The sequence below is a fragment of the Pteropus medius genome, unplaced genomic scaffold (assembly GCF_902729225.1).
Source record: "Pteropus medius unplaced genomic scaffold, Ma_sr-lr_union100, whole genome shotgun sequence".
Lineage (NCBI taxonomy): Eukaryota > Metazoa > Chordata > Mammalia > Chiroptera > Pteropodidae > Pteropus > Pteropus medius.
In genome coordinates, this window is record NW_024349800.1 from 64,503,537 (window position 1) to 64,519,530 (window position 15,994).

The 15,994-nt window shown below is 50.7% G+C and overlaps 1 protein-coding gene across 7 annotated transcripts in view; it reads left to right on the forward strand.

Moving 5' to 3' along the window:
• Positions 1 to 15,642, forward strand: part of ZBTB16 (zinc finger and BTB domain containing 16) — a 181,858-nt gene extending 166,216 nt beyond the window's left edge. For all 7 annotated transcript variants that reach the window (XM_039887946.1, XM_039887941.1, XM_039887943.1 and 4 more), the window contains exons 5-7: positions 5,281 to 5,451; positions 10,327 to 10,494; positions 12,657 to 15,642. In XM_039887946.1, the coding sequence (XP_039743880.1) occupies positions 5,281 to 5,451; positions 10,327 to 10,494; positions 12,657 to 12,886 (569 nt within the window). In that variant the 3' untranslated portion in view covers positions 12,887 to 15,642. The remainder of the gene's footprint in view (positions 1 to 5,280; positions 5,452 to 10,326; positions 10,495 to 12,656) is intronic.
• Positions 15,643 to 15,994: the final 352 nt, after the last annotated feature.

The window sequence follows — 15,994 nt, forward strand, 5'->3', positions numbered from 1 at the left end:
TGTGCGTGTCGTTTCCTGGACGAAGAAAGGAGGCCAAGGGCAGCAGCTACCTGGCTCAGGGTCACAAAGCCAGCCAGGGCTGCTTCTCTTGGCCGAAACCAGGGTTGTCCGAGTGTTTCACTGTGTGATGTAGTAAAACTGGGCCTTCTGTGGTTTGGGTCTTCAGTTCTAAGCAACAGAGTTCAGACTTGGATCCAGAACTGGGGAGTCCTGTCCAGCCCACCACATATTCGTGAGGGGCCCCAAAGAGATCAGCTGTCTGTAGGTCACTTTGCATTTCTCATTTCCAAGGAGAGTCTTGTTGGAAACTCTCAGAAATGGCTGCATTCGGTCTGCCCTTTCCCCAGCTCCAGCCCTCTGTCTCTCTGAACCATGACGTCCGCTACCCCATGTCTCCCCTCTGCCCTCTGTGACTGCCCCACAGCTCCTCTTTAATGCATAAACGTCATGCAGTTATTGAGTGCCTACTCTCTGCCAGGCCCTGAGTTCTATGTTGAGGATATAAAGGCGAAGAGAATAGTTCCTGCTTTGGAGGGCTTACAATCAGTAGGCAGAGCTGGATGTCAAAAATAAATGTAACACAGGGTTTTACATGCTGTAATCGTGAGGGCTCAGAGGAAGACGTTCTTGGCACTGAGTCCTAAATGGTGTAACTCAGCCAAGATGCCTTCTCTAGGGTCAGCTTCCTAGAAGAAGCAGCCCGGCATCGATAAAACAACTTAGGCTTGTGTATCGTACAAGACTGTTGTGATCCATAGCCAGGTTGTCCACTGCAGGAGGATGCCCAGCTGAGGAGGGGATGGAGGCTGGAATCCAGCCCGCTCTGCTCACCGGAGCTGTGTACCAGGCGGGGATCTGTGTCTGCCCAGAGAAAGAGGCATAGTTCTCTAATTCAGACAAAGGTGTCATCCGGGCTGGTGTTTTGGCTCTGCTACCTCTTTATAGCTATAAGCTTTTTCACATGGGTATCTCATTTGGTACTCTCAACAACCACAAGCAATATGGCAAGGGATGGGCATACCCTGGCCCTGAGAAATTCAATGACTTGCTCAGGGTCACAAGGCAAGTAAGTGGCAGAGCCAGGACACCTGTGCTTCTTTTGTCTCCCTTGTGTCATGCTGACCGTTTGCTTTCTGCAGATCTTTTGCAACCAGTGGAGGCTCCTCCCCTCTCCCTAGTGGGGTCTCTCCTAGCAGAGGAAGGAACAGCAGGTACCTCAGGGCCTCGGGCATTGAAGGGAGCAGACTGTTCTGATGCTGCTAAGATCCCCTTGCCCCGCCGCACATCTCACTGCAGCTAATGAATTGCTAATACAATTTTCTAGATAATTTTATTTCCATACTTCCACATTTTAATGTGTTTCCAAAAAGCTAGTATTTATTTGCTTAATCTCCCAGTGTAATAGAATCTGCCCTGACTCATCATACATGTGGACGATCAGCTAGGCATAAACGATAGCAAATTGTTTAATAACTCAGATCGTCTCAAGATTTTTAACTTGTATACACCAGTAGCTTTTCTTGTGTCTCGTCCACGTCTCCCCCAGCCCTTTCCTTTTTTTAAAAAAATATATTTTTCCCTTTTCTCAGCTGTTGGTCTCCAAATACAAGAATGGGGAGAATGGATGTGGGGCCTCAGAGCCCCCTTCTCTTCATCTCTGAGCCTCAGGCAGTACGTCAGTGGCCAGGGAGAGTCCCTGCACCTTATGGGATATCCCAGGAAGGGGAGAGAGACCACTGGAGGTGCTTTGTTCCAGGTGGTGGCTGTGTAACTTTAAACCTGTCACCAAGGTGCAGAGCTGGTCTTCAAGTGCAGTACACTTCCAGACTCGAGCCCAAGCCTGGGGTCCTGCCATGCCAACTTTCTGGATTTCATTTCTCTACCCTCCTCCTGTCTTCACAGCCCCTATCCTAGCCTGGTCCCCACCCTCCTTTAGTGGTAGCACAAAGGCCATCAGTTCTCTCCCTGCTTCTAGTCATTTGCCACTGCTGTTGGTCCCCATACTGCCCCAAGGGCCATTGCCCTCACATACTGGTAGGACCACGCTAGCACCCCATTCCTTTTGTGTCAAATGAAGTCTGATCTGTCCCACCTGGCGATAGGGCCCTCTGTGATCTGACCCCCAATAACCTTCCCGCTTATCTCCATCCTCAGGGCCTGGCCTCAGTCTCCACTTGCTCTGAAATTTGCTTGTGGCGTTTACTTAGCCTGGCTCCTGTGCCCGGCCTCCTAGTCCTTGGCTTCTCAATACCCTTCATTTCTCAAAGCCACTGAAAAAAAATCTCTCAGAATCTTCTCCAAAGCTTCTTGAAGTCACCTGGTCTTATCCTCTGGCTGTTTGTTGACTTGTCTGTGTCCCCCACTGGTCTGGGACCCTGTTTCTCTGGATGATCTCAGCATCTCCCTTGTCACCTAGCACAGTGTCTACACTTGGTAATATTCACTGAGTCAGCTGAATAGATCCGAAGTGGGTTCAGACCATCCCGAGAAGAAGGGATGGCATAGAGAGGCAGTTTCCAGAGCCTCGGGAAAAGCAAGGGGCAGACTGAGGCTGCCTGCCCTGCCTGGTGGTACCGGCCGTCAGAGCTTCTCAGGGCCTGGCTTTTTAGGCTCAGGGTGTCCTATGGGGAATGTCGTTCATGTTCCCCCTGACCCAGGCTCCTTTCACCCTGGGGAGTTCAGGGGATGCATAAGGAGAAACCTGGGCTCTTAAAGGGCATGGCTTGTCTGTCTTACAGATTTAAAGCAGTTGTTTGACATCTGGCTTAATCGGGGTTCACTGTGTGGAGTGAGGTCAGGGGGCAGAGAGGGGCTGGCGGTGGGGGCCCTTGGGATGAAGCAGCCAGGACTGCTGTGCCACAGAACATGTGGCAGATGGCCTCCACTCCTGGGTGTATTGACCGGAATGGACTGGACGTTGAGGACTGTCAGCCCTTGGTCTGCTTCTGTCATTTCCCTCAGTGCGGCCCCTTGATCAAATGGAGCCAAGTGCCCCAATACCTCCCAGAGATTTTGCTGGCTCCCGGGCGTTTGGAAAGGCTTCAGAGAGCTATGCCTGTGACTCCACTTCCAGTCCACTCCTCTTGCCCAAGTCCTCTAAGCATTGCTGGAGCGAGCTCTGGATACATTGGCACTCCTGAACCAGCTGGGTAGGAGCTGGCTTGCTGGCGTCGTTACCTTGCTCTTCTAGGGGAAGGACAGACAGACAGGTGGCAAGTCCAGAAATAGACATGGGCCCAGCCCTGTGGTTTCTGAAACCAGACAGACCTAGGCATTTTCAAATTTCAACTCTGCCTCTTTCTCACTGTGTGACCTTAGGCAAGTTATTTAATTGTCCTGTTTTCCCATTTGTAAAAAGGGGGCTGAGAATGCCTGCCTTGGAGGGTAGCAAGTTTTAAGTGAGATGACAACACAGATAAAGCATCTAGCACAGCACCTGTATCAGTTCCCTTCCCTTCTACTATTTGAGGCCGGGAGCAAAAAGTGAGCCCTTGCTTATATTCAGTCTCCCTGCTCAGCTCACCCTGGACCTGGATGTGGGCAATATGGATGGCGCATGGTTGCAGGCGCCTGGTTTTCCAAGTGTCTGAAAAGAAGGGTGTGAGGGGTGAAGGAATAGCGGAGAGTGAGAGGTTTTGCCTTCCCACTAGTCCATCCCAAACCCAGCCACGAGTGGGACTGAGGTGCGGAGAGCAGACCTCTCACTTGCCTTCTCCATTGGTGGACTAGGGAGGCAGCCAGGCTCTTCATGCTGTCCTATTTACCTCGCTTTCCACCGGGAGCCTCCTGATTCCACACTGAGCAGGCCACAACCCCCGGCAGCCAAATCTCTGCCCCTCTCTCCCCTCTGGATTGGGTTGACAGATGCCAGGCCTGCCCACCTTTCCTGCTTGTGTCCCTCACACAGGGCTGAGCATAGGCGATATTTCCCAGATGCCAGCGAAGAGAGGTGAACAGATGGGCTTCCCAGGGGAGCTGACGTTCTTATGGAAACGGAATCCAAAATGATGGGCAGTGAGCCACCAGTTAGGAATCAGATGGGAGGGTTTAGATGCTCCCTCAGGTGGTGCTGTACCCAGAAAGGCCATGGTTCCAGAGCACCATTGGCAGGGGCTTGATAACAGATAGCAAATGGCAGCCTGTCTTTGTAGTAGGCTGTGGGATGCCTACCTCCCTGTGCTTCTGATCTGCACAGGGAATGACTGGACTGAATTAAATGAAAATCTCATGTCATTCACTATCTTAAAATCCTTTGACAATCGCCCATTGGTCTCGGGGTGAAACCTGAAGCTCTTAATATGGTTTTCGAGACCCCACACGACCTGGCCCTGCCCACTTCTTTGACCTTCTCCTCTACTCATTGTCTGCTTCCCCAGCTGTGCCGTTCTTCTGTCTGCTTCTCCGACCTGCCATGTTTCTTTCCAGACTAGTGTTCACAGCTGCTCTTTCGTCTTCCAGGAATGTCCCCGCCAACGGACCCTGTGTGCTGGGTAACATTTGTGATGAGAGCAGGGACTTTGTGTAGTTTTCCATAGTACACCCCCAGTGCCAAAAAGAGTCCTACTTGTGGAAGGTACTAAAATAACATTTGTTGACTGAGTGGCTCCTTAAGATGTGTACTTTAATGAATGGAGAAGTGGTTAAAATATTAGTCCAAAGTGACTAGCTTGAGGAGAGGGCTCACGTCAGGTGCCGGGGTGTGCGTCCCAGCTCTGCTGCTAAGGAACCCCACGGAACTTTGGACAAGTTACTCAGTCTCTCTGTGCCTCATTTTCCTCATCTGAACGGTGAGGACATGGAGCCCATGTTTTGGAGATGTTATTTTAAATTAGTTACATTCGTACAGTGGCCGGAAGATGTTATCTTCGTTATTGTGGTTCCTCACAGAAGCTACCCTGACATCTGACCTCCTGCCCCAGACTCCGAAAAGTCCCTCTGAAATGTGCCATCTTAGTACCATGCCTTCGACACAGCACTCCATACAGTTGCCAACTCACATTTGCTGCTGCGACGTGTCTGATTAATGCCTCTCTTTCTCTCATTAGACTTTAGGTTCCATAAGGGCAGGAAGTGAGTTGATTTTGCCTACCATCTGGTATGTGGGTCACATACTAGATGCTGTATAAACATTGTATGTCCCAGGCAACCTCTGGGTTTGCCCCTGAACGTGGTGGCTCGGGGGTGCTAGTCCTGATGCTGGCTATTCCTCCAGCCTGGGTGAGTAGAGAACGGCCTTGTGTTCTACCCTTCCTGAGGCTCTCCCGCTCCTGTCTCCCACAGGCACAGACATGGCCGTCTTCTGTCTGCTGTGCGGGAAGCGTTTCCAGGCACAGAGCGCGCTCCAGCAGCACATGGAGGTCCACGCAGGCGTGCGCAGCTACATCTGCAGCGAGTGTGACCGCACCTTCCCCAGCCACACCGCCCTCAAACGCCACCTGCGCTCACACACAGGTAGGCCGGTCCAGGATGAGGAAATCAGGGGCTCTGGGAACAACGTCTGGATTTACCTCCCAAAACATAAAGTGATGAGGCGGGTAGAATTGGCCTGTAGCCCTTCTTTGCTTAAGGTTTGGGCGTTGGTGGCTGGGTGGGGGCTTCCGTAGTGCTGCAGGTATATGTTTATAGTTCTCCTGATCTCACCTAGTGGACCTTGCATCCTCCATCTCTTCATGCTCAACAGAGAGGGTATTCATTAGAAATGCAGCCTTGGGTCCCACCCTCAGAAATTGATTTGGCAGGTGTGGGGTGGGATGTAAGACCCAGCATTATTGGGAAGTATTCCTAAGGGATTCTGAGGCAGGTGGACCCAAACTCATGTTGAGAAAGACCTACCTGCTTAGTCTCTAAATCTCTCTGCCACACACCCTTTACTGTCCCCGACCCCCACCCAGGGGGTACACACTCCCGAAGTCAGCCTCAGGCTCTTAAGGGGATGTTGCTGAAGTAGCTCCACAATCACAGAAGCACATTGTCTGTACTAGGGTCTTAACCTTGTTTAGGGGAGTGAACAGTGAGCCATGAAATATTCCTGTGTAGCCAGTTCCGGATGATGGGGGAGGAGAGGGTTGTAAGTCAGGGGAGCTGGGCCACCACCCTCTCCGTTTTGGGGATGAGATACTTACCCCTGAGGGCCAAGAGATATGTTTCCTTGTAGCAGCTCCTGATTCTCTAGCAAGGGCATGGAGGACTTAAACTCTTTCCTTTAAGACAAAATTGGGTCCTTGCCTACAATACTGTGGATAAAGGCTGCCCATTTCTGAGTCTGCATGTGTCTCTACTTGTGTGTGTTCTCTCCTGGGTTTGGGGTGGGAGGTAGTGATGGGGTGGGGCCAGGAAGACACACTCTATATCTGGATTTGTTACAGGGCTTATTTATGTTCATGTCTCAGGGCACAAAAACTCTGTGTGCCTCCAGACAGGGACGGTTGGGCACTTTCTGCCCTCATTCTTGAGTCTTGTCACAGCTCCGGGATTAAGTATGCAGACCAGGCCTTTCATGGGCGGCAGGCTCTGCTGAGTAAGGGAGGGGTTTTATTTATCATGGACTGAGCAGCTTGTCCCACCGATAGTGGGCATCCTCACCAGGGAGCCTGCCTGGGCTCTCACTTCTGGATGCCACTCTGTTCAGGGGAAGCATACTACCTTAGCATCACCAGATTTGCTTAGAACTATTTAGAATTGCTGGCATAGGACAGGGGGAGGTCGCAGAGAGTAGGGCCTGACAAGAAAGGCTAAGGAAGAAGGAATACTGACAAGGACTTTCCCTAAAGTGACCGCATAAGCATCCCTGCAGGTTTATGCACCTTCCTCTTAACACTTCCCCCACGGGGTCCCCAAATTCAGCCTTATCAAAGACGAGCAGTTACCTTCAACTACTTCTGAGGACGTTGCTGGGTCAAATCTCTTGGTTTCATGTTACTTGAATGATGCCAGCCTGCTAAGTCTACCCAGGATATGCCCTGCTCTGCCCAGGCCACCTTCAAAGAGCTCAGATATCAAAATGCCACATGCTTCTGTGTTGATCATGGCTCAGATCTGTGGGAAGGGGCTGTTTCCAGACATAGTTTGGGAGAAGCACTTGCTTAATCTAGGAAACATGAAACATGTACACTGCCTATGCACACATACAAACACCCGTCGATTTCCACACCAGTGAGGCCCTGCACACACAAGCCATATACAGGCCAAGCGCACCCCCACACGATGCCTCATTAATATTCTGTTGTTCTTGGCCCATTTACTGCTGGGGCCTGGTGTTTAGCATCGGCAGCTGTGTTTGGTAGGTTAGTCCAGCCGCGCTCTTGGCATTGATGGATCCCTGATCACACGGCTCATCATATAATAAACTCTCAGCTGTGCTCCAAGGAGGGGCCCGAGGAACTGACGGGATGGGGCTGGAGTGGGTAGGACAATACTGGGCCTGGCCGGTGCCAGGGAAACCACCAGGTAAGGACAGATCTCTGGGGTCACAGGTGCACTGGGCAGGCCGGAGGGGGCTCTAATTAGTCTCGTTTGTCCTGCACTTAATGTCAAGCTCATTAAAGAGGCTACAGAGTTAATCAACATACCACAAATTGGATTTTGAGTTCTGCAGCCAGTTTTGTGTACATTATGGCAACACTGACACGATTAACTCTCAGGGCGAGGATTTTGGGCCAGGTGCTTGCCATGCTTCAAAAGCTGTGTGTGTGTGTGTGTGTGCACGCGCATGCATGTGTGTGCGTGCGTGTGTGTTTGTGTGTGCTTTTTTCCTCCTAAGTTCTTTTTATTCCTTTCCCTGGGCTGACTCTAGAGATTTCCTATTTAAACTCATTTAACATGCGATCCACTTCATAATTAAATTCATAAAAATCTGATCAAACAAACCTCTCTGTCTTAACCCTTTGTTTTTTAAACTCTCAGGGCCCCCCTCTAGAGGGAGAAGGCACAGACGCTGGTTCCCCCAGCTGGGTGGCTGCCGATGGACATTTTAATTACCGGCTCTGGCTGAAGTCTCACGTGGCCCTCGCTTTATTTATTTATTTATATCTTAATGAGGATACTGAATCTTTGATTAAAGTCGTAATCGTTGCTGATTTAGTAAGGAAGGGGGGTGAACGTCAGATGGAGCTGTGCGTGCAGCCATCTACACAGAGAGTGGCACACAGGCACAGGTGCGCACAGACTGACCCTCACTCCGTCAGCATACAACTGATTAGGATCAGAGTCTGCACAGGCCTCTAACTTCCCTTGGGTTGGATGGAGTTGGTGGCTGGGGACCAGGCAGTCTGCACAGCCCTGGCAGCAAGGGGGTGGGCAGATGTCGAGAACCCCAGGGCTCCGTTCATTCCCAGATCTGCATGTGAGGGACTCATTGGCCTCAGCCAGTGCAGTGCCCCATAGATTGGTAAGAACTGGTGTCGAGAGGTGGCTCTGGTTTGAGCTTCTCTTGTCCAGCTCCTTGAGGGAAATGCTCCCACCTGCACCTCTATGCCCTCGGTGCTTCTTGAAGATCTTCTACACATGAGAGAGCCTATCAGTGGGTGGACCCCAGCATCCACTGCCCACAGAGCCTTAAAGCTCTTCAAAACCATCAGAGAGATGAGAATTTATGTGGGTACAGGGGCCTGCATCCAAGACGGGGGAGCTTGTGTTAGGGGCCTGAGGAGGGGAGAGAGAGAGAAGAGAGTAAAATATAATTTTAAAGAGGAAGTGAAGGCACAGGCATACGAGTCTATAACGAGAAGGACAATTTATGCCCAGGCACGAGCGCAGTTTGACATGGGGATAATGAAAAAACGTAGGTCATTGTGGATGACTTAAACCTTCAGCAGCTGAAGAAAATGTATGAAATGCAGAGGATATTACACGGTTGGCAGCCCCGCACATCTGCAGAGGGACAAGTGAAATACAGTGGGCCATTCTTTACCATAAACTGTGGTTGTTGGAGATGCAGCCCAGAGAAATTGTAATTACAGTGACAAGACGAATCAGCGATATTTAAATATTCATGAACAAAGTCTGGGGTGATCAATCTATCTTTATTGTCTGTGCCTTCACTCCTGTAATAAATAAGTAGCTGAAGTCCTTACCTTTCATTCCCCAAAGCCCCCACTTTGGGTACAAAATAAAAAATAGTTAACCCCCACACTCTAACCCAACTGCTCACCCTCCAGGGGCCATAAGAGTGGAATGCACAGAGAGCAGGCTGATGGACGTAGGTTCCAGGCCGAGAAAAGGCTGTTCTCTCCAAGTTTCATATACCCAACATTTCCTGAGTGTCTGCTCTGGGTGGTCCCTGTGCTACGTACGGAGGCTACAAGGATGAACAAACCTCCCGTTTTGCCCTCGAGGTGCTTCCTAGAAGCGTGGTGGGTGCGACAGTAGATATACGACAGCATGTCAATTAGCAATCTGAGAACTGTCCAATGTCCAGACTCAGGAACCAGACCAGAATCTGAATCCCAACTCGGCTACTTACTAGCTATTTGACCTTGGGGACCATATTTAAGCACCTCTGAGCATCTCATTTTTCTCACCTGTAAAATAAGAATAATAATATCTTTCTTGTAAGGTTGTTGCAGTGATTACGTGATATGATCGGTGTGAAGTTCTTAGTACAGTAGTGAACACTCAACAAAAATGCGGGCCATTTTAATTAGAATATACCATAAAAATTATACTGCTGCTGCTAAAAGAGCAAAATGCTGGACTTTTTTTCTCTTTGGGGATAGAGAAGTATCACTCATTTTGCCTGGGGGATTAATGGGAAGCTTCCAGACAGGGGTGATGTACGAGTTGGGCTTTGAAGGATGACTAGGAGTTTGCTGGGGAGAGAAGAGGAAATGAAGCTGGGAGAAGAGCTGTGTAAAACTGGAAGAGGGAGAGAGCAGAAGGGGTTTTGGGGACAATGTTCTCATCGTTTCCAAAATTGGAGGGATTTTTTTTGAGGATATGAGAGTCAGGCTGGAGTGGCTTTTGCCGCTGACCTAAAGGAAAGGAGGAGAAGGTAGCATGGTCTCAAAGCCACCCAGATCCGCTCTACACTCGTGGGGGCCTGATTTTGGGGATTGCTGTTCATCCATGAACCAGATGGGCCCTCTTATCCCAAGATTGGCCCTTGACCCATGGATAGCCACTGGACCACAGTAAAGTATGGGCACGCGTGAACATATGTGCTCCCTGTTTATGCTATGGAGGCTGGGAGAGGCTGGGGGTCCTTAAGTCATCTTTGCAGGCTGTGAATGCAGGCAGTCTCATCCTCCTGGTGCACTGAACGTGTCCTTCTGTCCCCTGAAGTTAAGCCAGGGGTAGGCAAGAGCCTGAACCAGCCCCTTGTCCCCACAGGCGACCACCCGTACGAGTGTGAGTTCTGTGGCAGCTGCTTCCGGGATGAGAGCACGCTCAAGAGCCACAAACGCATCCACACAGGCGAGAAACCCTACGAGTGCAATGGGTGTGGCAAGAAGTTCAGCCTCAAGCACCAACTGGAGACGCACTATAGGGTGCATACAGGTACTGAGGGCCAGCGAGGGCTCCTGAGCCGGCTCTGGGGACCTGGGTGGAGGTGGTGGACTGATGGTTTCCCAGAGAAGCCCAGGTGAGGATGGCCTGAGGCTGAATCAGGGACACCTTCTGTTAAGGGTTGGTATGTTAACCTGAGTGTCACTGCCCCCATGCAAGGCTGAGGCAGACATTGCTCATCAATCACAGCACACTTTCCATGAGCCCAAACTAGCCCTCCCGGCAGCTGTACCAGTAGTTCATGGATGACATGCAAGATGACATCGGTGAATCCTGAATTAGGGTTCCCCAATTAGCTAGAGTGAAGGTTAGGATGATTTTTTTACTTGAGGGGTAGAGTAAGAATTAAAGGGCATTGAGTTATGTTATGATGAAGGTTGGGAAATTGTAAGTTAGAGTTAGGTTCAGAGATCAGAGAAACAGATCTATGTAATAAACCCTCTACATGTATAATGTTTTACTGTGTCAAAAGGGACTTAATGTTCCTTTTTACATTTTAAAAAAAAAAAAAAGTGAGCTACTGTTTTCCCTGGGGTCTGAGGACAGAACTGGTGGAAGCAGTCCTTAAGTTTAGAGCCACTGGGGTTGGGGGCAGTGGAATGCAGGAGCTGGCCTGCACCTGCTTGTGAAAGCCAATTTTGCACATCTCTCCCCGACTCCAAGTTCAGTGGCATCGCCTCGGTTGTTTGCCGTTTGCCGTGGTGGAAGTATTCACAACACGGCCACGGACAAATGCTACAAATCCAGGCTTTGAGGGGAACCAGTTGTTACACATTAACCACCTGTACACCACTGGATGTGGGGAGGACTTCATGTATTGCATGTATTTCATGCATTTAGAAGGACTTCATCTGAGGATAAGAGGTAGTGGTAGGTAGTGGAATCTGGCAAGTGAGAAAGCCTCCTAGTTTTCCTTAGGGGAAATAGCTGTCCTTTGCAGAGAAAGGGGAGAGGTGACCTCTCTGGGAGGGGAGGTTTGGGCAGTGGGAGTCGTGAGCGGAGGATACATGTTGTCATGGCTCTGCTTTCTTGCCTCTGGCATCGGCCGCAAGGAGAGAATGGGGTGCTTGTTGCTGACCACTAGAGTGACCCAGAGGATTCCCCAGAGCCCTGGGGCTTCCTGAGCCCCTTGTCGGGGATGTGACCTGGCAGGTGGATCATTAAATGCATTGGCAGTGACTATTGTAAATAGCAGGTCGATAGTTAGATCACTTTGGCTGTTCATTACTTCATTATTTGCTGGGCCTTCTGCACGGAGGAGTATCGATAGCGAGATGGCTGGCCAGTTAATTACTGTATCTAAACAAGGTTTCCTCACACCCTGTGCTCAGCTCCAGGGGACTCTGAAAGGAAAGGGGTCATCGGGCAACAGCTAGGGCGTGGCCATGTGTTCCCAGGTTCTCTGTCCTGCCCCCATTCTAGCCCCAGAGGGGAAAGCAGGATCCAGTGCAGGTTCTCAGAACCTTGGGTGACTGGAAAACCCCAGGTGCAGCATGTTTGAAGGACTGGGTTCCCTCAATTTCACCCAGCTCTGCTCCCCACCGTCTGTAGCCTGGAAAGGGCTGCACCCCCTTCCTTCCCTGGGAGGAACTGTGCTGAAGAGCCATCCCCAGGAGCATTCGGAGCCTCGCTGCCCCTTTTCTGAACCTCCATTTCCTTTCTCAGGAGGAGGAGGGTCTGTGCCTTTTAAGAGTTAAGGGTAGGGCAAGGGCCTTGAGCTGTGCTACATACAGTGGCCACCAGCTACCTGTGGCTGTGTAAATTAGTTACAGAGAAGCAAGATGAAAAGTGTAGTTCCCGGTCGCACTGGCCACATTTTAGGCACTCAGTTGCCATCTGTGACTAGTGGCTGCCGTATTGGATGGTGCAGTCACCATCATGGAACGTTCTAGTGGAAAGTGCTGAACTAGAAGGCCAGCTGAGACTCTGACCATCTTGTCCTTTTTCTCTGGGGATGCAGAAGGCATCCTCTGACCACCAGTAGGGTGTTCTTTGGGTGGTGTCCGGGCTGGGTCCCTATTCCTTTGTTCCCCTGTTGTTCGTATCTGACTAGCTACCTAACATTCATCCTCCAGTAAGCCCAAGGGTGCACGGAGGGTCAGAGCGTCCCTGCGGAGGCCCTCACAGTCTCTCCCTCTGTCCTCCTCCCACAGGCGAGAAGCCCTTCGAGTGTAAGCTCTGCCACCAGCGCTCCCGGGACTACTCGGCCATGATCAAGCACCTGAGGACGCACAACGGCGCCTCCCCCTACCAGTGCACCATCTGCACGGAGTACTGCCCCAGCCTCTCCTCCATGCAGAAGCACATGAAGGGCCACAAGCCCGAGGAGATCCCGCCCGACTGGAGGATAGAGAAGACTTACCTCTACCTGTGCTACGTGTGAAGCCAGGCCAGGCGGGGGCGGAGGAGCGGAGTGAGAAGAGTTAGAGTAGGGTGAAGTCGAGGAAAGACTGGAGGAAAAAAAAAAGGAAAAAAAAGAGGAGGAAAAGGAAACCCGATAGCTGTCTGCCCTTGGAGTCTCTCTGGGGCTCCAGGTGACCTGGATGCCTGGCCACTGCCCCTTCGTGGGGCCTCCGCCCTCCTCTCCTTGCTGGAGCTTGGCCTGATTTCTTGGGTGGGGGTGGAGGTGGTTTTGTTCAGCTCAGATGGTGGTGTGTGTATCTCTTCCCTCCACCCAGATGCTCTGTTTGTATCCAGAAATGGGGGCTAGGAGGGGGGTGAGGGGTCCTCTGGTCAGAGCCAACCACTCTGCCTGCCGCCCTCTCGCTGACTCCTCAGAGGATGGGAGCTGGGGGTGCAGGAGTGGGGACCTGCAGATGGTGGGGCTGTGCTGGGTCACTGGTTGACGCTCAAAATGGCAGCTGTAATTTGCAGAGGGCAGATTCGGGTGGGGAAGGGCTCTCCTTCCCTTACCATCACTCGGTTCATCTGTTGCTTTCCTTTGCTCTGCCACATCTGGGTGTCCCCTCACGGTCTTCAGGAGCCTCGCAGCTCTTGCCATCTTCCCCAGCTCCTTGTCCCTGCCTCCCCTTGACTCCTGTCCTCCAAGTCCAGGGGACACCCAGCCCCTCACAAATTAGGTCTCCCTCCAGCTCCAGCGCTCTCTAGAGTGGGGAAGCTGTGTCTGACCCCAGAGCCCAGACTCCCCACCCTTAGCTCCTGAGAACACAAAACAGTAGAAACAAAATACTCCACCCTCATCAAGCCCTGTCATGAGCGAGATTACTGCTAGGCTGCTTTTGCTTCCCAAATGGAACACCGTGACGACTAAGTACATATGATCCCACTGAACAAACACAAATCCTTACCACCCCCAATTCAGCCTCTAGGAGAAGGAATCCATGAAAGGGTTCATCGTCCAAGTGGGGGATGTGGATGGATGTCCTTCTCCAGACGTACCCTCCACCTAGAGAAGGGGTCAGGACTGCTGACCAGGGGAGGGTGCTGTTGAGTCTTTCTGGGACTCCTTTGAACATCCTAGACTTGTTGAGCTCAGCAGAAATCCCAGGTCCAGAGAGCTGCACAGGGCCCCCCAGGCCACAGGGAGAAGGAGGAGGAGCAGGATGAAGAGTTGTTGTGGAAAGCTCTTTGGCCTTGTGTTATTATGTTTTGCTTTTTTCTGTGTCCTTGTTCCCCTGTTAGCACATTGTACTTGAATTACCTCAGTTTTTTGTGACCTCATAAGCTTTTTAACCCCTGTATCTCTTTTTTTTTGGTTGGGGGTTGGAGGAATGGGAAAGATGTGCTTTTTTGTTTCTTGTGTAAATTAATAGTTGGTTTAGTAGACTTCAGCTGGCCAAGGCCCTCCCCATCTTCAAGTGATTAGCCTCCCAGCTGGAAGAAGCTATCCAGAAGGATTGAGTACTCAGGATCTGAATGTGGTGGGTGGAGGGGACGGTGTATTGGGGCTACTCTGGAGTCGCTGTCGGCTCTGCCCAGGACATGAACTCATCATGCCCAGCATCGGGTCAGCCTAAAACACTCTGGACAAGATTCTCCCTTTCTTATAATTTGCTGAGTCATTTGAGTCTGGGGGCCTGTGTTACTCAGATCCTTGCAACTGTGTGGCCTCACCTCTGTGTGCATTATTGCCAAAATTGGTCTGTTTTCTTGGCTGGTGAGGGATGTGCCAGTCTTGGGTTTCGTTGCATTGGGGTGGGGTTGTTGTTTTTTTCTGAAAGCTACCTCTTATGTTTGTCCAGTTCTTTTGTCCCCATTCTGCTTCCCATTCTGCTGCTCTGCTTCCCCATTCTTCCCAACCTCCCCCACCCCCCGAATGTTGGAAAGCACATTTGTAATATTTGTGTTCACTGTGGGATGGGCCCTCTGTTTCATCTCATGCTTTATTTGTAAGAGTTTTTTTTTTTTTTCTTTCCTTTCTCTCTCTGAGAAAGTTGTGGCTGCGTTTTTTATCTTAGGTTTTAAAAAGTGGTTTAGGGAAGCGGTTTTGGGGAGAAGGGTTTTTGTGAGGAGTATAGGGAAGTTGGAGGGATGGGTGCTGCTGTGACCACCCCCTGTCCCTTAGCCCCATCCCTCCTGCCCTCCCCTGCAATCTCGCCCGCCAAATCTGAAGGCCTTAAAAGTTGTGTGTTGGGGGGTATATGAATTGGGGGGACTGTGTCATTAGACTGTTCACTGGGGATGCTAAAGTAGGGAGGATGCTATTTTGCAACTATAATAATGACTTAGTGCTTTGGAAAGGAAAAAAGTTAAACTTGAAATGCATGACTAGAGCAGTTGTGGTGTTTATAATGTGAAAAGAGTGAATCTCGTGGGGGAGGAGCAGTCTGTAAGAAATCATTATGCACTATTGCCTCCTCCTCCACTCTGGGAAGAAAGGGGGACTGGCTGGCCCTCAGGGGATCTCTAAATCCCAGAAAACAGTATTTTAAGAGCAAGATGTCATTCAACTCTGATGGGGAAGGAAAAAAAGAACCTATTCCAGAGACCTAGCCGACACCTCTCACTCCCCCGCACCCTTCCCACACAGCTTGGGTTTCCTCCCCCGTTCATAAAAGCTGAGAGGGTTGAGTTAATATTTACAAATTGTAATATTTTTGTAATGTTTGTTAGTCCCTTCGTCAGTTCCACAGACCTTGCCCTTTCCTTTTGTAATGTGAATAGGAAAAAAGACAAAAAACAAAAAAACAAAAAAAAAACCCCACCGCCACCACCAACAAAATATCCCTTGGTATGTGTGTATGCACGTGTGCTATTTGTATGTGGTTGTATGTTAAATCATGCAGTATTGTTGTAACCTGCTGGTGCAGCATCGGATGGTACTAAGTCAGCACCTGTCTGCCGCCACCGTCCCTGAGGGGCCCTAGTGGGAAGGCAGGGAGAGAGGGTCAAGGCACGCGGTGTCTGCAGGGTACTGGATGGGAGACTTCTACAGCTGTCCTGGCTTTGCTCTCCCCTCCACCCCCTACGAAGCCCCAGACACCCAACATGCCTCCTCCTCAGCTTCCTACTCACAAAGACAAGATAACTC